The 21,421-nt window shown below is 39.1% G+C and overlaps 3 protein-coding genes across 3 annotated transcripts; 1 reads left to right on the plus strand and 2 right to left on the minus strand.

Moving 5' to 3' along the window:
* Nucleotides 1-608: 608 nt before the first annotated feature.
* Nucleotides 609-14,339, minus strand: adam8a (ADAM metallopeptidase domain 8a). Its single transcript, XM_077582657.1, has 25 exons — nucleotides 14,228-14,339; nucleotides 14,030-14,127; nucleotides 13,827-13,900; nucleotides 13,660-13,738; nucleotides 12,524-12,600; nucleotides 11,976-12,180; nucleotides 10,807-10,884; nucleotides 10,634-10,702; nucleotides 10,014-10,183; nucleotides 9,842-9,923; nucleotides 8,290-8,432; nucleotides 8,026-8,203; nucleotides 7,855-7,944; nucleotides 7,543-7,738; nucleotides 5,670-5,751; nucleotides 5,412-5,589; nucleotides 5,252-5,338; nucleotides 5,093-5,177; nucleotides 3,563-3,671; nucleotides 3,277-3,475; nucleotides 2,971-3,018; nucleotides 2,811-2,867; nucleotides 1,881-1,931; nucleotides 1,728-1,808; nucleotides 609-1,402 (listed from the first exon to the last, which is right to left on the minus strand). Exons 1-25 carry the CDS (start codon nucleotides 14,271-14,273, stop codon nucleotides 1,358-1,360), a joined length of 2,607 nt encoding a protein of 868 aa, XP_077438783.1. The 5' UTR covers nucleotides 14,274-14,339; the 3' UTR covers nucleotides 609-1,357.
* Nucleotides 14,340-14,957: 618 nt separating this feature from the next.
* znf511 (zinc finger protein 511) lies at nucleotides 14,958-18,023 on the plus strand. Its single transcript, XM_077581961.1, has 6 exons — nucleotides 14,958-15,188; nucleotides 15,259-15,335; nucleotides 16,104-16,305; nucleotides 16,449-16,573; nucleotides 17,562-17,786; nucleotides 17,881-18,023. The coding sequence occupies exons 1-6, from the start codon at nucleotides 15,042-15,044 to the stop codon at nucleotides 17,951-17,953; spliced, it is 849 nt and encodes a 282-aa protein (XP_077438087.1). The 5' UTR covers nucleotides 14,958-15,041; the 3' UTR covers nucleotides 17,954-18,023.
* A 139-nt stretch (nucleotides 18,024-18,162) lies between these two features.
* msx3 (muscle segment homeobox 3) lies at nucleotides 18,163-20,765 on the minus strand. The gene is made up of 2 exons (XM_077581962.1): nucleotides 20,333-20,765; nucleotides 18,163-19,323 (listed from the first exon to the last, which is right to left on the minus strand). The coding sequence occupies exons 1-2, from the start codon at nucleotides 20,685-20,687 to the stop codon at nucleotides 18,917-18,919; spliced, it is 762 nt and encodes a 253-aa protein (XP_077438088.1). The 5' UTR covers nucleotides 20,688-20,765; the 3' UTR covers nucleotides 18,163-18,916.
* Between the last annotated feature and the right edge of the window lie 656 nt (nucleotides 20,766-21,421).

Genomic DNA, 21,421 nt, shown 5'->3' on the forward strand with positions numbered 1-21,421 from the left:
GAAAGGGTTGCTAAGCAACGCTGCGTAAAGGGCCATGTTACATAAAGAGCGGAAAAGGCGCCAATAGGAGCAGTTTTAAATGCTAAAACAGTATTTCGTTATGTACGTATTACCTTGGGTAATTTTACAGTGTGTTTTATGCATGGTTTGACATACAAAAAAATAAACTTTAAAATTGTATGTTCAATGTTCAAACACTATAGTATGCTATAAAGTTTGGGGCTCACATGGATAGTAACAATTTTTATTCACCCCCTTGGCCTTGACTTATTTCCGTTATTTTTTGTTGGAAAAAAACAAAACAAAAACAAAAAACTGCAACTGATAAAATGTCCTTATGGTTTAAAATTAATCAGAAACACAAGTATTAGTCAAGACATTGTTAATAGGGTAAAAAAAAATCACAACAAAAAAGAAATTTCGAAGTGACTCACAAACTTTTCAACGGTAGTTTATCGATTAAGATTTTTTTTCATGCTAACAGCAAAAATTAATCAGACAATCATAGATAAATGCAAATAAATGCTGGTAGGCTATGCTGCGCAGATGAATATAATATGACGTGATTTAATAGGCTACCATCCTCAAATAATTGTGCAAAGCAAAAATCAAGTTGTCTGTAATTTTATTCAAACACAAGCATGCACACATGATGTACTTTATAAATATAAATGAAACTCAAATTGAGATTTGAGTCCTCGTCGTAAGGAATGAATTATTATTACTTTTGTAAGGGAAATGTGATGACTACTGCATAGTGCATACAATTAAAAAAAATCCTTGAGAAGTTAAAATTGATGTGTGTTGAAATCAGAAAAAGACAATCGTCAAGCACAAATTCATACATTCATACAGTCCCACAAAAGGATTCAAGGCAAATTCATATTATTTGCATCCTGTCCTTATCATACAAAAATCTTTAAAGTGCCCACATTGGTGCCACATTTTAAAATCCCTCAACTTGTCTTAGTACCAAAACAATGTGAAAAGAGTTACAGCATCAGCAGTGCAATCATAAAGTCTTCACATATCTCAGGATCGAGGAAGAGGAAGAGGAGGAGGAGATGTTTCCCTTCAAACAAATCATCGTCATCATCATGGTTACGCAGCCATTAGAGCTGTCAATCACAGTTTATAAAAGAAGCAAGGCAGACGGCGGTAATCCTCATGGCGTAAAAAAAGAAGAAAAAAAGCACTTTCGCTTATTTTTGTTGTTGATCCTTCAGCTGGATCTCGTCCTCGCATGAACCCACACCGTCTCTTGAGAGCTTTTTTTTCCTTCTCCTTTTTTATTCCTTGTAGGTGAGATAAGAGCATCAGTGTCTGAGGATCTCAGAAGCGGAAGGATTCCCCTCGGTCATCTGGGTCTGCTGAGTGGAGTCAGGGCAGCTCTCCCTGCAAGCTTCACAAAAAAATACCATCAGCAAGTGCACGGCATAACCATCTTTCAATAAAATGTCTTCAGACGTCTAAACATAGATGAATTTAGCACTTCTTTAGATTTAGTAAGACAAGAAGTATCGGAACAAATTTAGGTCCAGTTAAAATTTGTTTGGAAACCTTTAGCAACTTTTGAAAGTGACTCAAATATGGTACTAATACCAAGCCACTGCTTGTTCATTAAATCACTTTGCTGGAATGATGGCCCAAAATTCACAATCACAATCCTCGGGAATAACAATGAGAGTCTGGCGGATTTAAGGAAGCACCGCTGTGTCAATTTGTACCAGCTGAGTGTGAGGCAGCTGCGGAGGGACGACGGCGGGCTTTGGCTTCACTGGAGGCGTGAAGGGTTTTGGCTTTGTGACCTGTGAGAATGCAGATAATTACATCAAAAGAACAAAAACATTGACTACCTGCACATTTAAATGCTTACTTACTGGTTTGGATGTAAGCGGCGGGAGAGGTCTGGACGGAGGTAGTGGCCGAGCCTGGAAGTAAACACAAATCAATATGTGACTGACTAATCATGTTATGTAGACCCAAGTTTTAGGACACGCCTTTCACAGTACAGGAACGGTGCAGGGGCCTTTTTTTTCCCAGCCCTGAACAAAAATATCTGAATTTCACAGATTAATTACGAATAAAAAAAGTCAACCCCCCATTTTTTTTTACAATAATATCTTCTATGCAGCCCCACTGGTCTAAATATGGTATTCTGGTTAATATTGAATTGGTGAAATATGAGTTAAATGGTAAAATCCAGTTGTTTTGATCCATCTAAGGGGGCGGCCATTTTGCCACTTGCTGTCGACTGAAGATGACATCAATGTTGCTCAGGCCTCAGGTAACAACCAATCACAGCTTAGCTTCAGAAAACAGGTGAGCTGTGATTGGTCGTTGCCTGAGCAACATTGATGTCATTTTCAGTCAACAGCAAAGAGGCAAAATGGCCGCCCCCTGAGATGGATAAAAATGGCTGGATTTTGCTTCATAACTGTTATTCCACAAATGTAACATTAATCAGAATGTCATGTTTAAAATAGTGAGATCACATTCAAGAAATGTTTAAGGTTGACTTCCACTTTAACAAAGCTAATAACAAAGCTGAGTTATTAGCAGGGGTGTAGCACCCGCGTGGGTTGCGGGTGTTTCAACACCCATTCCTTTCCAGACTTCTTCCTCTGTTCTCAATGTACGGACAATAACAATTTTTGTGTGTGTGGCAACTTTCACTTTCAATGCTGTCTATCCATATACTGTATACAGCATAACGAGTGAATGTATACAGCATAACGAGTGAATGCATGATTAAAACGATTAGCCAATTTGATAAATTTAATCACGTTCCATTTTAAACTGTATATTACCTCAGAGTAGATAGGCTTGTTCTGCACTGCTGGTGGTTGCAAGAGAGGCCTTAAGCCCTAAAAAAAACAAAAACATTACGTGACTTAAGAAGAAACAACCATTAAGGATGATAAGGGTGTCTCTCGTGGGGGTTTTGAACTAACGTCTGGATCACGTTACCTGTTGTATCTTTGATGGCTGAGGTACAGTTGGTTCCTTTCTGGGGGGCTGCAGGACACAACGAAGTGGAAAGAAAAGCATGATCAGTGCTAGACAGACTGCAAGGAGTTGACTTAGACTTGGCTTAGCCACTGGAAAGTTGTAGGTTCCAGACACAATATGGGTCTTTGGGGGCAATGCTACAGAGACAATTATGAAGACTTATGTCTGGGATCCCCAAAATATGTATAATTTTTACATTCCTTGTTGTCTTTGGCTTTTAAAACATTTTGAAGAGGCAATAGCTGCACGATCTAACCGACGAACCTCAGGAGCTGTTCTGTAGGGCTTCAACGTCGCACTCGACAGTCCAATTGCGGAGAAGGAAAGCGGTTTACACACACGCGTGGCTGAAGACTCCACAAACGTTGGCTGGCTGATGGTTGTGGAGCGAAGATGAGGGCTGCCCCGTGCATTGCCTGATGGAAATAAAGGATTCGTCTGTCCTGAGGTAGATTGGAGGCATCTGTAAAATACACACAACAATTAAGATAAAAAAAAAAAACACGAGGGCTCATTGATCTGTCAAGGTCAAGTGAGTTGAATGTCAAACCTCTTTGAAGGTTGCATTTTCTGTCTGCAGCACATGAAACCTCCGATGAGAAGGGCCGCAACTATGAGCAAGCTTACAGCCAGGGACACAATAAGCCCCAGGCCCCCGCCTGTAAACACGCACATCACATGATCAATATCCATTCATTGCTTGAGGGGAGCGACAGTAAATGTCAGTTAACATCATTACTGTGGCTACGAAGGGAAATTCCGTGAAATCACTTCTACTGGTGCCTTATTTGATCACAAGAGCTCAGTTGTCTGACTCCATGTGGAATACATTCCAAGTAAGAAAGCAAGGCAAAGTCACATGTAATGCACATTCTCATCAAGCTCATCTACAACTGTGTACTGTATGTACAGTACACTGACCATCATATCAGTGCAATTCATTGGATGTTTGTGTGATTGTTGAAGTTCATGATTATACTAGTGGAGCCACACTGTTTATATCCTCCCTTTGTTTTGACTCCTCAGCTCCTCTTTCTGTGTCTATTTCAATCAAACTATTTAATCTCTGTGTTTGGAAAATACTGTAGTGTTTGAGATCATTCAAGTTACCACATGTATTTTTTCCAACTTTATTTGGGGGAAAGTTTTGCTTTTTGATGCGCCTAATGATTCAAATGGGCACAGTGTCTATTAGAGGGATGTCCAGCATTTGAGAAAATACACTAAACATTTGATCTTGGACACTCAAACCTTGAGACCATCATTTGCCTCACACACAACAACATGTATTTATTTACCTCTAAGTTCTTAATAAAAATGTTTCCTCATCGTAAACTGCACTTAGAATTTTGTTTGGGCCAACTAATTCAATATCTGACTAAAACTAAATTGACTACTTATCATACACAAAGAAACCATCAGGGCATCTTGACTTGCTTTTAGTGTAACGTACAGTATGCTACATACAGTATGTTCTTTAATTAGCCCCGCCACAGTTGATGAGTGTGGAGGACTAAAAGTGCCAAAAAAAAAAAAAAAAAGAATTGTATTCTTACACTACTAATACAGATTTAAACACATTTCTTTCTTTAAATTAAACATTGGGGAATGTATGTTTTGAGTCTCACACGCTAAAAACATTTGGGTCAATGTAACCCAATTATGGATCTAAAATGGACCGATCCACTTTATGGGTCAATTTGACCCAAATTTATGGGTTGTTTTATACAAAATGACACAATTTTTTGACCCAAGTAAAGGATCTGACCAATATTTATGAGTTGTTTTACACTAAAAGACCAATTTCTTGACTCAAACTTGGGTCAAATCGACCCAATTAGAGGATCGTCCATTTTGGACCCATAGTTGTGTTATTTTTTACCCAACTGTTTTTAGAGTGCCATATTGTATTTGTTACTGTTGTGTACAATAATCAAAATAAATAAATACAAATCCAATCAAACTCAATGGATTACATTGGACAAAGAGCATGATAGAGTGTAAAGTGAAAGTTTCATGTAGTTGATCCTGTAACTGTCTGCAGCCACACAATTATTATACACATGATTGTGTACAATACCTTCGGGCACTTCCGATTGCAGCACATCACAGAAAGGTGGAGCCCAGCCAGGATCGCAGTGACACTTGCTCTGATGGTTACAAACCTGTTGGAGATAAATTCAGTCAGTTTGGGATGCTTCAAATATAGAGCGTGTTTGTATGGAGGGAAGATTTTCACCCCATGGTTGTTGCATTTAGCGGAGCAGTCATTGGTTCCATATGCTCTTATATTTCTGATGTCTTGACACTTTTGGTTGTAGCATACCTTAAAAAAAGATCAACACACATTTTAGCGCGTGTAGTCTAAGGAAGCCACAATCTAAAGCAACAATCTTTACCATATTGTTGCCACACTTGGTACCAGTGGGCACCATGCCCAGGTCTGCAGGGTAGTTGTCTTCAGGGTTCATGGTCGCCTCGTTACATTCCTCATTTCCTACTTTGTAAAAGGACTTCCTGGATGTCACTGGGAACTCCCATCCTCCCGAGCAGAAGAGAGTCCCGCATGATTGCTCTCTGCAACCGAAACAACACAAGGCAATTAATCACAAGATCAAGAATGCAACACTGATGTACTAGTATGTGTCAAAACATACTGGCCAGAGCATCTACGCATAAACAGGCTGTTTCTGCAGCCTCCATGCTGGAAGAAACAAGCATCAGCAGCGACTTCGGCATCTACAAACAAGACACAAGTTGATTTCTGTTACAGAATAAAGATAATACTGTAGTTCTTTAGGAAGTATGTAAGTAAATGTTATTTATATAGCTCATTCAGAATAGACAGGATTCACAAAGTGCTTCATTTGGTTTAAATATAATTCACCATTAATACAGGAAAAACACAAATAAATCGAATTAAATCAAAATAAACTAAACAATCAAGTCTGACTGAAATGCCTGGCTCCATAATGTGTTTTAACTACTTTTTGTCAATAGACTCTAATGGAAGTGCATTCCGCATTTTGGATCAATTGACTGCAAGGATATTGAACATAGTTTTAGTTGGACACAGAGCCAGCAAAAGGAGGATGAGGATTTAGACCAGGGGTCAGCAACCTTCACTGTCAAAAAAGCCATTTTAGCTCTAAAAAATAAATAAATAAATAAATAAAAAATAAATCTGTCTGGAACCGCAAAACCTTTGAACATAATAATGAACGAAATACAGAAGTGTGTTAGTGTTGGTAGTTGGTAATGTGATGAGCTGCAACATAACAGAAAATATGCAGCAGTCAATACTTTTGAGTTTCATTTTCTTCTACCTTTCGTCTTCTATTTTTGGATTTTATTTAATTAATAATAATGCATCAGATTAATATAGCACTTTTCTAGACACTCAAAGAGGCTTTACAATGGAATGGATACATTATTCATGCGCTCACACACTCACACTGTGGTGGTGGTGGTTAGCTACTTAAGTAGCCACAGCTGCCCTGGGGCAGGCTGACGGAAGCGTGGCTGCCAGCGTGCGCCTACGGCCCCTCCGACCATCACCAAACATTCGCACCTTCCATACACCAGTGTGAGTGGAGGCAATGTGTGTGAAGTGCCTTGCCCAAGGACACAATCACACATGACTTGGGGACAGCGGGGATGGACCAGTTGACCTTCTGGTTACTAAACAACCGTCTCTACACCCTGAGCCTCTTTGTGTGTGCACTTGTTCAGACTTAGTTTTTCATACATTTTTAGACTTCTGGCTTTTTGTCAAATTTCTGACATTTTTGGCAATTCTATAAATATATTATACTAATTTTCTGCCTCTTTTCTTCCTTTTTTTGGGTGAAATTTTATGGCTATTTTTGGACTTTTTTGTTACCAATTTTCTGACATTTCTGTCAATTTTGTGGACATTTTATGGTAATTTTGAGGATTTCTTCTTTTGTTTTTAGATAGTTTCTAGCTACTTTTTAAAGTTTTCTTTTCTGTTTTTTTTCCCCCAATGAGTTTTCTGACTTGGCAATACTAGACATTTTATGGTATTTTTTTGCCTTTCTTGTTTTGTTTTTGGACATTTTATGGTTACTTTTTGAACATTTTATTTTCTGCCTTTTTTAAAAATAAATTTTCAGACCTTTTTTTTTTGTTTTAGCAATTTTGCGCACATTATATAGTAATTTGATGCTTTTCCTTTTATTTCATTTTATCATCACTTTTTCATCATGATTATGTATTTTTAAAAAAAAAACATCTACCTTTCGTCTCTCATTTTCTGACAACTTACAAATTTGGAATTTGAGATTTTTTAAATATTCTTCTTCTTTTTTTTAATCCAGTTCATTAATTCAATTAAAGAATATTTTATCTTTTTTTTTTTTTAAATATGTTTAAAAAAAAGTAAATTTTTCCTTTAATTTTTTATTTTTTATTTTTTTAAGGAGCCACAGGAGTGGGAATAAAGAGACACATGTGGTTTCAGAGCTGCAGGTTGTAGACCACTGAAATAGACAAAAATAATTTTAGTACCTGGTCCCCACAGTCTCTTGCAGTGCTGCTGCCGCGACGGACACTGTCCGTTATAGCAGTATCCTTTCCCACGGTTGCACGGTAGGCCGTTCTGAGCGTAGGCGTCGTGAGGACAGGAGGCGGACAGTCCAGTGCAGTGCTCTGCCAAGTCACAGTTTCCTGTCTTTAGCCGACAGACGCTGCCTGACGCTTTCAGCTGCAAATGGTGATGGAACACAAATGCAATTAATCACACACAAGCGACGATCCTGCAAATTGTCACAGCCACATAGTAGCACATTGAGTATCATGTGGAGAGCGTATATTACGAACTTGACAGTTGTGGCAGCATTCACCCTCAGCACACTGGGCTCCTGCGCTAAGTTTGCAGTTTGTAGCGTTGCAACAGGGATTCTTGCATTCCTTGGGAGCGGGCATAATGTTACAATCCAGCCTTCATTATTGAGCTTTGGTCATGTAAATGTTTGTGTGAGCGCCGTGTACCTTTACACTACCACAGTCACACTCCTCTCCGGGTTCCAGGAAGGCATTGCCGCACACTGGTCCACCGTAAATGCGGCCAGTAGAGGGGGTTTCCAACAGGCAAGCTGGGTTGATCTCCTCCAGGAACCTGTTGAGCTGCTGCAGGCTGCAGCTGCTGAACATCTCTGGAGGCACGTTACTAGAGGAACATTCAAGAAGCCCTGACGTTTGCTTTGTGTTTGAGAACGCAGTAGTTAGATCAGGCTTAGCCGGAGCTTAACTTACCCAACACTCTCTGCCATAATGCAGCCTTTTTTTGACGTCAAAGAACCACAGATACAGTTTTCGGTATCATGAGACAAGCCCAGGTTGTGACCCATTTCGTGGGCAATAGTGGAGGACACTCCAATTGCGTTATTGTTATGATCCTGTGTGCACAGTTAGAGATGTGTTGTATACAAATTGTGTATAATGTGTGAGTTGGGCTCTACCATATCTGACTTTGGGCACATATAGACAGACAACCATTCCACTCATATTCACATCTATGGACAATTAGTCTTCACTCAACCTAATTTGCATGTTTTTGGAATGTTCCTGGAGAAAACGTAAACTCCATAGTAGAAGGCAATTTGCAGCTGAGATTTAGAACTGTAAGCCGTGACATGCTAACCATTGCTCTATTGTGGTCACCATAGCGATAATATATGTAAAAACATAGGGATGTTTGATATCCTTTTTTTTTTCCAGAACAATACGAGTACTCAACTCGAGTAGTCCTCAAGGATTATATGGTGTAGATAACACCACTATATAAGTCATTTTTTTATTTACCGATACTAAGTACTGATACCACTAGTACTTTTGATAAATAAAATCCACCCAGCCCCCCAAAAACCCAATGGCAGATACATTAGTTCCTGGTTGTGAAATGGCCATAAGCGTTATTGGCCGCCGTCACGGGTACCAAAACTTTGCAATAGGGCCGGGTATCAGTACTCACACATCCTTAATAAACATATACAGTGGTCCCTTGCTAGTTCGCGGTTCACTTATTATGGATTTTTATTTGGGTCCATAACATTATAAGTCAATCGCTACATACACTATAGTACCAATGCAAACAAAAGTGTATCAATTATTCATAACAATATTTCGATGAAAATTCACACTAATGCATAACGTATCATAAAAAGAAACTTACAGCATTACTGTTTTTAGTAATAATACTTTTCCTTTAAGCATAAATCAAATGAGTAATTATCCATCCGAATCTTTTTTAATGACAAAGAAATATATATATTTTTTTAATCACCTATCGCGGGCGGGCATGGAACATATCATCTGCGAAAAGTGAGGGAACACTGTACAGTGTATTGATTAGTGATGGCTGTGTTCTGATACCAGGCCACACTCTTATAGACATTTTATGATCAGGAACTAGAAATTAGTAATTAGAAGAATACAACATTGTCATTAAATTTGTGATTTTTTAGGGAAAACATCTATTTTGAGATATAAAGGTCTTTCTCTAAAAGTATGTCATCGTTTTTTGGGGAAATTTTATGTATAAAAAGTACTAGAAGTATCTGTAGTTGATATCGGTATTGGTGACTAATCATGAGTTGAGTACTGGTAAGAGTCTGGAAAAAATTATATCAAACATCCCTAAAATTGATATAACAATAATCAATCATTTATTTATTACTTGATTGTTAATTTGTCCAATTCCTAAATTGACAACATTTTGCCCAAAGCCCAACTTTTCACAACTGACAGTTTATAAAGGTCTTATGATGATTATGGATAATTATATGAAACAATAGAAAGCACCCACCTCATTGACCGCTCCCGAGCTTGAGGTGCACATTGCGTTTGTGTTGGCCAGACCGACCGTGGTGCCTTCGAAATCGAAACCGCTGAACAATAAAAAGAGAACATTTTTCACATGCTAGTCAGAGCAGATGAAAGCCTCTTTATGTGTGCCAAAAACGACGTCTGAGTCCTACGTGATGAATTGTGCGTTGTCATGCTTCATCCTCGGCAGGAGGTTGCGCTGGCGCCACTCGAGAAAGCGACTGAGCGTTTGCTCGGGATTGGAGCTGACCTCGATTTGATCTTTGTACGACCAGATATCGAGACCTACCAACATGACACGGACACCCACAGGACGGTACAGCTGGAAGACAACAGCAGAACGCACTTAAGCACATTCAAAGGAACGGATGACTTAATGCAGTATGTGGAGAAGTTCAAAAAGCAAGTCAGACATGAGCAAGGATATACTGGCTCTATAATACGGTCACAGACCACCACTGTTGGGTCTACTGTCTGATGAGTCATTGGCCCAATTCTTAAAGAATATGCAAACGGACAAAGTGTGATATGTGTGAAACTCCTCCGCTTAGGTGTTAAGATTCACAGTTGAAGTGAGAGAACTTCTCCTTTTAATCACTTGTAGGGAACAGACCGTATCAGTTGACTTTTTCTTCAATTCTTCTATCCAGACGCAAAGGAAATGTTGTGCATGCACAGGAAATATTCCCAGACCACATTGAGAGTTGTGTGAATTTCAGAATTCAACTATTTCACAGTACTGACTGTTTCTGTTTGTGTAAGAGACACCTACCCTGTCAACGTTGTTTGCTATTTCAAGCACTCTGGCCTCCACTGTCCTTTTATTACCAAACCTCTTGTACTGAAAGGAAAACATTTACTGTACATTAGTACGATTCCTGATAGGGGAATGTGTATTGTTGATTAGATCAAAATGTATTACTGATATGAGAAGAAGAATCAAACCTCTGTGTTGTCGACCACCACAGCGAGCTCTACTGTTCTGGGTTTTCTTCCACCGTCTTTAGTTTGGCCTCTGCTTCTCTGAGGAAGTTAGACATTTTATAAGTGATTTTTTTTTTTTACAAGTACATTCATTAAGGATATACAGTTGGACGTTTGGAATTGAAGTTTTGAAGCAAATCAGTAGCACTCAACAATATTTTTGATGGGCTTTGAGACGTGTAGTTCACATACAGTAGATGCCTTATTGAAGCTAATGTGATTCCAGCACTTTTATGTATGATGGCTGTAAGGACAGTTTTTTTTTTTTTAGGTGCACCTACACAATCTAATGAGATCCAATACAGGAAATGAACCATCTACTGTATTTCACCCTTTATAAAGATAGTGTAATAATGCTTACTTTTGATTGGCAGTGTCATTAAGGCAGTTGTTTTTAACCTGGGTTCGATCGAACCCCGGGGGTTTGGTGAGTCAGTCTCAAGAGTTCGGCAGAAGTCAAGACACACACCCGACTCAAATGATTTGTTATGATAGGCCATTAATGGCTGCAGATGATCACGCTTCATTAATTGGCTTAGTCGACTTGTGGCTGTTGTGATGGTACATTGTGCGATTTCTTTATTATTGTAATCCCTTTATACTATGTTGAGCAATAAAAGAAAGTGGACGGATGAATATGTGCAATATGAATTCAAATGTATAACGGAACGTATGGTGTTCCACAGGGTTCGATTTTGGGGCCTCTGCTGTTTTCATTGTATCTGCTGCCCCTGGGTTCCATTTTAAAAGGGAAGTTAACCCAAACATTTTCTTGACATTATATTCTATGCAGCCCCACTAGTTTAAATATGGTATTCTGGTTAATATTGCGTTACTGGAATATGAGTTCAGCAGCAAAATCCAGCCGTTTTTATCCATCTCAGGGGGCGGCCATTTTGTCACTTGCTGTCGACTGAAAATGACATCCATGTTGCTCAGGTGTCAGGTAACGACTAATCACAGCGGAGCTTCAGAAAACAGGTAAGCTGTGATTGGTCGTTGCCTGAGCCCTGAGCAACATTGATGTCATCTTCAGTCTACAGCAAGTGGTAAAATGGCCGCCCCTGAGATGGATTTGAAAAAAACGGCTGGATTTTGCTTCATAACCCAAATGCTGCGTGTGTCTTTACCAGACTGCTGAGCTGGAACAGTCCAGATGGACGAGCGCCATGATCATAGTACATGGTTGTGTTTCCATGGGAACAGGAGCTCCTCTTCCTTCTCAGGTGTTTGTAGTTGTAAACTGCGTGAAGACCCTCATCACTGTGAACTTCAGCCCGCTGAGAAGCCAGGGGTTCTATCAGGTATGTCTGATCTTGGACGCGCACAAACCCCCTGCAGGGAAAAACAGGAACTTCAGAGAAGGAGCAGAGACAAGCATTGCCCTAAGGTCAAACTGAAGTCCTTTTGTAAGTCTTGTTAGTAGAAAATATGTAATATATAACAGACATCTGGATCTCAGACACAGTCATACTCAATCTTATTAATTCTAATGGAGGAAACGGCTGCAGTGGAGTCTGTATTTAACATGCTGGACATGAGTCATAATGGGCAGTCTCAAACTATAATGGCTTTAAGTGAATTTTGAATGCCAAGCATTGGCAACAATAACCTGTTTGGAATCACATTTACATGAGGGGGAGTGTGGGGAAAAAAACAACAACAAAAAACACCTTACTTTAATCCTGAACACAGCTCCATGCTGGCGGAGGAGTCGACCACACCCACGACGTGTCCGTGGTAGTAGCAGTGATTCTGAATATGTCAGGAACAGACAGATTTGAACACACATACCATAATGACAGCATAAAATTAGGCCAAGTTTGATGTGTTGCACTTTATGAGTCACGGTCAGATGAGAAATCAAGAACATACATTAGCATTACTAAACAACTTCCTGTATGAGCTGTCAGCATTAGAGGAAGGAACTGTCATTAAGAAATCAATGTGCCCAGCTCACACGTCAAATCGTAGACTGGGTGGATATGAAGCAAATTTGAGAAAAGTACAAAATGTATGGGTATGATGCCACAGGATATCCTGTACTTGATTAATACATGCAACAATCTCCTGTGTTGAAAAGGCTGATATGAACACAAAGTATTTGGACGCACTGTCAAATTAGTAATTAAGCGATCCAGGGTTAGATTAGACCAGTCATTCTCAGCCATCCGTACATTTTGAGTGAGCAGGACCCTATCGCAGATGTTTTTTCCAATCGCAGAGCATATGCAATGTAGACACACACACAAAAAAAGTTATTTCCCTTGTCTGACGTCTATAAAAGTGGGTCACAACTTAAATGGGGCCATGGGAAAATGTGGGTCCCAAAGGGAGACCGATTGAGAACTTCTGGATTAGAGACCCTTTAGTCATCTAAATGCCTTATCCAGACATTTCGGACAATGCTTGATTCCAACTTTGGCAATCATTTCATACAAAGTAAAACCCATATGGGTGTTCTTATCAATACTTACTTTCTTCAATGCAAGTGTACTTCCTGTCGGCATAATGCCACACATTTGCTAGTCCTTGAACTTTTTTGGTTGCCCCAAAGGGAAATTTAATTGACTTAATATTTAATTTGTAATATGTGCAGGATATAATAATAAGGCTTTATTTGATCATTATTATATTATATTTTTCAGAAATTTAGTAGGCTGTGACTCAATAACTGAAAAAGTGAAATGGCCCCTGAAAAGAAAAAGTTTCCTCCCCCTTGCCCTGCACTAATATATTTCTTTCCTTTATGGTGTATTTTAAAAACATACACTCCAAATTCTATCCACACATGCCTCATAAAACAACATATACCTCAAGAGCAGGAGTTGCTGTTAGTTGCGTGCCTTGCTCGGAATAATGTGTCACAGAGAAGGTTTTTCCGATAAGCTCCCTGAAATGATCAAGTTGGTTAAAACATCAGCAAGTGTAAATATGTACACAAACGTGCGCTCAAGTGGATAAATATAAACCTCTCTTACTTATTTCTTTCCAGGTGCAGTGTGCAATTTTGTCCTGCAATCATCACAGAGTACTGCAGTACATCAGGGTACTTCTACACAACACACAATATTGCATGTACATAAGTGGTTGTTTCAGAGGTTAAAATGAGGTTGTGCTGTAGAGTGAGTGTGTGTGTGCGTGTGTGTGTGTGTGTGTGTGTGAGAGTGAGTGAGTGATTTACCTGATGGGTTGCAGCATTAGTGATGTGAGAAGGATTCCTCAGCTTCTGAGGTGTCACTGTTTGATATTTCATCACATGAGGTAGAGTCCACACACTCCCTGCAAATAGGAATATCGCAAAGAGCCATCAAATAAAGTGAAAAAAAAGTAAAAAGAAAATAGAAAGCGAGATATATGGAGGGGGGAAAGAAAGAACTACCCCACGCGGAGAAGAATATCCATATCAAATATCCAAAGTGGGTCATGTTGCTTGGACGGACTCAGTCATTGTGAGCTCAACCGTCTGAGAAAATGCCGAAGAGTCGACTCGCATCTCTCCGCCCCTCTGTGTTGTAATTTCCTCAAACTGACCCTGCCTCTGACGAGTAGATAACAAGATACTAATTATATATGTATATACATAAATATATATTTTTTAAAAAAGACCTCCAACTTTACTCTTCAAAAACCCTTTAATACTTTGTACGACGCCGTGTGGGTTAAAAAAAATCGGCAAAACTTTACAAATTGGCTATAAAATCAAAACATGGAAATACAAAAACAACGAATTTAAAATGAGTGGCCATCCTAAAAACTAAAAAGGAAAAGAAAGAAATAGATTATGGATACGGATACATTCTGATACATTAAAGGGGTGTAAAAGCGTCAAATAAAATTAAAGCAATCAATTAATCGGCCAAAGTTTTTGAAGGGGTTATTTGCTTCCATCTGCTGGCCATTTTTTTAAACTATACATAAATTAAAACCAGAAAATACACATCCAGTGCTTAGTTACCGGTATTTCAGTCTACAGTATATATAACATTTGCAAACATTAAATGACGACGTTTGTGGTGATAAAAAGAAAAGGAAAAGAAGTCCATCGCATACATGGTCGCAGGATGAAGCCACTTTCCGCTAAAAAAAAAAATCTTCTACGTCATCAATCGGCGACACGAGCAACTGCAGTACATCCAAAACAGTGAGGGGGGAAAATAATTCATTTTAGACTGCGTGGACGTTGAGAAATAGTAATGTTACAACCAGAAACGGTTTCGACTAAGGAAAGGAACCACTACAATGAAGATTGCACGACTGACACCATTTCGCAGGAGGAGCAAACCCCGTTTAGCTTCAGCCCTCAGCTCATCTACCTTCATAAGGACCATGAGCTGTTAGAGGTAATGACAACCTGAGCTGCTTTTGAAATAATGTACCTTACTCTTCTTACAGTAGATATTCTATGTGCAGGATGGGGACGTTGAAAGACACATGTACCTACAAGACCTTTACATTTCAGAGGCAGACGACGACAAACAAACAATCACGTGAGTGACAGTTGTACACATACATTACCTGTGGGTACATATAGCATTTTATTTGCGGTGGCATACAATGGACCTTAAATACATAGACGTACAGATACGTTTTTTTCAAGGTAAAAGTAGAAGTACAGTACTGTAATGATTAAACTGTTTAAGTAGTAGGCTGGCAAAAGATACAAACTGAAATGTACTTAATTACAAAAAGAAACGATTTTTAAAAAAGATTTGGCATTTATCATTCTTCCAAAGGGGGACTATTTTATTTCTCCAAATCTGTTGCGTCATTTTCACTAATGCTCATTGGTTTATGTTCCTCCATGTTGTTGCTGTCCTTGTTTTTACGCCTTAAAAGTCCATAAGATCCTGCAATTGACTGAAGACCACTCCTGGGTGTACGTAGCCTCTCACCCAAAGTCAGCTGGGATAGGACTGAGCTAACCGTAACGTTTTTGAGGATAGACGCTATAAAAAAATGATGGATGAAAGTTCCGGATAGCTGTTTTCAAATGTGGGCTATAAATAGTAAAAAGCAGTCTGAAAAATCAGTGGTTAAAAGTGCAGTTACCTGTAAAATCTATATAAGAACAGTAACAAAGTATTTGTACTTCATTACTTCCCATCACTGCATTTTACACACCGTAATGTACTTTAGGTTTATTGAAGCAGTTTCACATGTCTGTGATGTTTACAATTTAGGTTTTATAGGACTTTTTTCTCGAGCACCTCCATTTCTAGGGCCTTATAATTTTTTTTGTCTTGATCTTTTTCCAGTGTTTCAGAGTTTGCCTGTCACATCTCTGGCTGCAATGCAGTCCACGGCACTTTAGAGGAGTATGAGCACCACTACAACTCCATACACAGACACGTGTGCTCCATCTGCCGACGCTCACTACCCACCGCTCGCCTCCTTGACATTCACATTCAGGAGTGGCACGACTCTGTCTTCATGGTCCTGGCACAGCGGCAAGACATGGTATGAAACACGAGAATTAAAATTCTGAGTGGAGGAATTCCATCACACTCATAATATTTTGACACCCAGCATGTCAAGCAAAAGAAAAAAAGAATAATGTTGGTCTGCATAAAGCAGCTTTACATGGCACACGTGATTTACAGTACCAGTGTTTGGTGGAGGGCTGTGAACACAAATTCAGGACGAGCACACTCAGGAAGGACCATCTCGTACAAGTTCACAAGTACCCTCCAGACTTCAGATTTGACAAACCCAAAAGAGATAAAGGGTGAGCCTGCACTTACTTCATTTGCTCGATAGATGGCAGCAATGTTCTCTATGTACTCTTGTTAGCTTGATTGTACTGTTTTCTACAAATGACTATTAACATTACTGACACTTCACAGCTAATATAAATACGTTTTTATTTGGGCCTTCTTTGGTATGTTATTTCAAAACAGTCACACTGATATTTAGAGGTGGGTAGGCTGTCAAGTTGTACTCAAGTACTTATAAGAAGTTGCCCTCCAAATAATTTAATTGAGTAAAGGACTTTAAGTACCAATAAGTATAAAGTGAAAAAAAAACCTACTCAAATACTGAGTATCTTCAACCTTCATTTAACCAGGTAAAATGTTTGACAACTAATTCCCATTTACAAACATGATCTGGACATCTGGTGAGTAAAATCAGATTATTATTTTTTTCACAAAATGAGCACCAAATAGACAAACATTTAAAATAGTGAAGTACAAATTCAAATTTGCCCAAAAATATTACTTGAACTCAGACAACAATAAATATTTTTAAAATAACATTGGCAAACTCAGACACAAGAAACAATTTTAAATTAACGTTGTTGTTTTATACTATGAAACAGCACAATAGGCTCATCAGACGAGAAATTATATAACTGAGTCAATATCAGCATAAGGTGCAACAAAAGAATTATTGTATGTTTGCAAAAGGTAGGCTACTTATAAGAAGACCTCAGAGTTTTATTATTTTGCTACATTTTCATGATGACGGAGTGATTCTGATGAGGAAACCAAAGGCGCTCTGTAGTTATTGACACATGCAGTCATTGTTTTTTGTGTAGTTTCTACCATGCTTCACGTGAATACGTGACTTTGAAATCATCACTTCTTTGTGGGCCAGTGAGATTCTAAAGTAACTTTTTGCTTCACTTGTGACACTTGCAACTTTCGTCTGTTTTTAACTTAAGTTGTCAATTCTGTTGAATAGATTCTTCAGCTAAAATTTCTGACTTTGTTTAGATCTCGAGAGACAAAGCAGAAGACGGACATAGCGATGGAGGTAGTGGACAATGCAAGCGAGTTTCTTTGTGAAGAGCAGTCCAAACAGGCAGATCAAGAGGAATCCATGGAGACGCCCGTCTCCCCGTCAGAGACCCACTTCACTGAAAAAGGCGCCTCACATGACGAGCAGGCAGCAGGTCACAACACAAACGAAGAGCATCTGAAACCACGATACTCTTACAGGTTAGTGGGGCGGCTTTGTGATATTGCATTCAAACTCCACCTAAAAATTCCTTTTGTTAGTTGCACAATCCTGCTTATTTTCTTCTTCTTCTAGGGTTCCCTCTAATGTGTGCTTTGGTCACGGCTCCATCCGAGGCTTCAGAGGTCACAGAGGAAGGAGAAAATGAAACATCTTCAGAAATCACAAACATGCTCAATTATTTCAAATGACAATAAATAAATACAATAGTTTTTTTTTGCATGGCATTTGTTCAATCAGTTCTTTGTGTGACATACACATCTTTTTACTGTATGGCTTCAAAACTGACATTTTAAAACAAAAAACAAACAAACCTCAGTATATTTGTAATAGACTTTAATTTCCCAAAATGCTTTTTCAGCCAACAAGTATAAAATACACCGTTGATCACTCTTAGTATAAAATAAGTCAGCAACTTTTATTTACAGATATTAATGGTGCCTGCTGTTGTCTTGTAAGAGCTTTTCAAACAACTGGGGGAAAAACGAGAAGATTTTAATTTAAAGGTCAGTGGTGTAAAAATTGTCAATGTGGGAAAAATGTGTGTAATATGCATGCACATGAAAAGATCAGGATCCATTTTAAGTTTTATTGCTGCGCAATTTTGTTGGACCGTCTACTTATATCTTTGGATTACAGGAAGGTCACATGATACATTTTTGGCTTGTAAATCCTGCTCAAATTCTGTACAAATGCATTAGTCTAAAAACAGAATTGTCTCAATTTTGGATTTTTACCATCAGTTGCAAGAACAGGCTAATTGGTCTTCATAATTTTTAATAAAAAATAATTTTGGTAGAAAACACTTAATTTGCAACAAATTCTTAAAGTTGTGCGTTTTGTTCAGAATGTTTTTTTTTACACTGCAAAACATGTCACTTTTGACTACCTGCCAAAATGATTAAGGCCTTCTGTAACAAGTATTAACTGCATATAATCACCAGGTTGTATTCGTTGTTAAAACAAGTTTACACAGTTTTTTTCTCCAACTAAATAAATATTCTCACTTAAATTTCTTCATTAAACTTAACTTTTGTTGCTTTGTGGCATTGAGGTCATTTCAAAGGCAAAAGGCACACACACTCACACGCGCAAAGTGTCCACTGCGGTGTTAAGATAAGTAGTACATCCCATACGGTCCACCGAATAGTCTCGGTACCGGTAAGGCTGGTCGCGGGCCGTTCACGGCTCCGTAGAGGGTCGGTGCGCCCATGTGTGCGCTCAGGGGGAAGGGGAAGGCGAAGGCGGGCAGAAGCGGCTTAGCGGCCAGTTTGAGTTTCTCCAGCTCGGCCTCCTGCAGTCTCTTGGCTTTGGCCCTGCGGTTCTGAAACCAGATCTTCACTTGTGTCTCTGTGAGGCTGAGGGAGTTGGAGAACTCCGCTCTTTCGGCGATGGACAGGTACTGTTTCTGACGGAACTTTCTCTCCAGGGACAGCAGCTGAATGCTCGTGAACGGAGTTCTGGGTTTCCTGTTGTTCTTGTGTTTGCGCAGGTTGCAGTGGCTCGGGCTGGGGAGTCCTTCGAGTACACATAAATCATTAAGGGCAATTTTATTGCATTGTAGCTGTGGCTAAGGGAATGGCCACTTTATTATAGCAACACTTGCACGATTTAATAAAAATGTAATTAATAAATTTTCCCCCACAGGGCACAGTTTTAATTGACAATTCGTCAAATTGATATGGGGTCTTACTCGGTGAAATGACGCTCTGCGCTCATTGAAAAGTATCGGAATTTGGATTCTTAATTGTAATTTGATTTGTTATGATTATTTTGATTTCAAAATATGATTAAATGTCGTTTGACTATAAAACTTTGCCTGGTTTGTATGGTAGTCACAGGCAAATGCAATACAATCCGTGTTTGTTTTTACCTTAAAGAAAGAAAATTTGCACTGCGTTAATTGCATTGGGGAAATATAAAAAATGCCCGGATGTTCGGAATCGTTATTGGCACTGATAATAACATCACTTCATTATTGTGCTTGTAGTTGGCAGCGTACTGCCTTGCATAATCATGAAAAGCGTTTCTAATATTATTTTGACCTCTATTCAGCCACATATGAGAGGCTCAATATATTAGAAACATGTCACGTATTAGTGCAGTGAATTTGCACAACAGCAACCAATTATACCGTAATTATTTTTTTTTAAGTGAATGGCAGTGTTATTTTGCCTTGAACGTCTTTTTAATTTTTTAATTTTTTTTTTACAGCGCTTAAATAAATAGGCTACATTCGTTTTATAAACCACCACATAAAGACGCTTTAAATCTATAGAATTAATAGGCTATACAAAGAATAAATACATTACTGTTATGAATGCTGTTTGTTTTTTAAAATATAACCAGATGTAACTATATTGGTGACGTAGACTACATGATAATCATCATAGTGCGTTAAAGTACTTATTTTAGTCTCACTTATAGGACTCCTGATCTATAACTTCACCATTAAAATAAATAAATAAAACAGATAGATTTATTTTCAATTCTTGGACAAGATAAATAATGAAGTGCTTCCACTCACTAGGAGGTGATGCGTAGGAAGACTGTAACCAGGGGCTGCTCTCCTTGTCGTTGACATCCACGTTCTCTCCTTTGACCCGATTAAGTTCCACTGGCGAAGTACGACCAGTGTCCCCTTCTATCCGCGCGCTGGGCTCCGTGGATTGTTGACTTCTAGCCTGCGTCCGATCACATATGAGCGACTCCACGCTGAAAGGCAAATCCACACTTTTGCCTTTACACCTGGCGGCAGGTGACGAGTCGAGCTGCTCGGGTGCGGAGCCCCCCGTGGCGCGCTCCACCGCGGAAGTGTCCCCCGGTGCGGCCGAAGGTGGCGATCCCTGCGAAGGATTCATGACGCACAGCTGAGGTGCCATACAACCATATGTTCCCCTGCGTTCTCCGTTGTGTTTGCTATCTTTACCCAAGTAGTAACAGATTTTTTTCACGCACCAACTTGCTCCTCATGTAGTGAAGTGCTTTCCCGACTCACTGTACCACAAGCTTTCATCTGTCGAACTACCGTGACTCCACCCAGCTAGTCTCTGATAGGGCAGCCATCCTCATGACGAGCCTGTGATGTACTATTCCAACCAAGGGCTTAATTTGAGACCCTAAAAATATTATATTGCTTGCCCCGTGAGCATTCCAGGGTTTCCTCTGTTATTTGGCATTCCTTACTGTATCTTAGTCAGTTTACATTCAGCTTTTAACTCTCTTGTGCTCCTGATGACTCTTTAGCTGGCAAGATTATCCATCCTTAATTTATTTAACCCTCACAAATTAATTTATCAGTATGGGCGAAGAGACACAGACCAATCAAGTGTACAATTTGCACAAATGGAAGCAAAAAACAACATTGTGTCTGTGTCCTTTTCTTCCACGTCCAACAATGCTATCTGAAGTCCCCTATTACACTATTGCCATATAGCACAGGGGTTAGCAACCATTCCCATCAAAAGAGCCATTTTAGGCCAAATAAATAACCAAAAATCTTTGTGGAGCCGCAAAACATTTGAAGATTGTGATGAAGGAAAGTGTTTGTCTACTGTCCTAAGTTCCTAAGAGCTAATTAGAGCTGCACCACAACACAAAAATATCACAGTACATT

This window comes from Vanacampus margaritifer, chromosome 12 (assembly GCF_051991255.1).
Source record: "Vanacampus margaritifer isolate UIUO_Vmar chromosome 12, RoL_Vmar_1.0, whole genome shotgun sequence".
NCBI classification, from domain to species: Eukaryota; Metazoa; Chordata; class Actinopteri; order Syngnathiformes; family Syngnathidae; genus Vanacampus; species Vanacampus margaritifer.

What these genes read in the sequence shown, in the direction of transcription:
- adam8a (XM_077582657.1), bottom strand. Translation starts at nt 14,273, where the DNA reads ATGACCCACTTTGGATATTTGATATGGATATTCTTCTCCGCGTGGG. An exon ending in GATATTCTTCTCCGCGTGGG is followed by an intron (nt 14,128 to 14,227) that starts GTAGTTCTTTCT and finishes TCCTATTTGCAG; the next exon opens with GGAGTGTGTGGACTCTACCT. An exon ending in ATTATGGCAGAGAGTGTTGG is followed by an intron (nt 8,204 to 8,289) that starts GTAAGTTAAGCT and finishes ATGTTCCTCTAG; the next exon opens with TAACGTGCCTCCAGAGATGT.
- znf511 (XM_077581961.1), top strand. Translation starts at nt 15,042, where the DNA reads ATGTTACAACCAGAAACGGTTTCGACTAAGGAAAGGAACCACTACAAT. An exon ending in TGGCACAGCGGCAAGACATG is followed by an intron (nt 16,306 to 16,448) that starts GTATGAAACACG and finishes CGTGATTTACAG; the next exon opens with TACCAGTGTTTGGTGGAGGG. An exon ending in AAACCACGATACTCTTACAG is followed by an intron (nt 17,787 to 17,880) that starts GTTAGTGGGGCG and finishes TTCTTCTTCTAG; the next exon opens with GGTTCCCTCTAATGTGTGCT.
- msx3 (XM_077581962.1), bottom strand. Translation starts at nt 20,687, where the DNA reads ATGGCACCTCAGCTGTGCGTCATGAATCCTTCGCAGGGATCGCCACCT. An exon ending in TTCCTACGCATCACCTCCTA is followed by an intron (nt 19,324 to 20,332) that starts GTGAGTGGAAGC and finishes GTGTACTCGAAG; the next exon opens with GACTCCCCAGCCCGAGCCAC.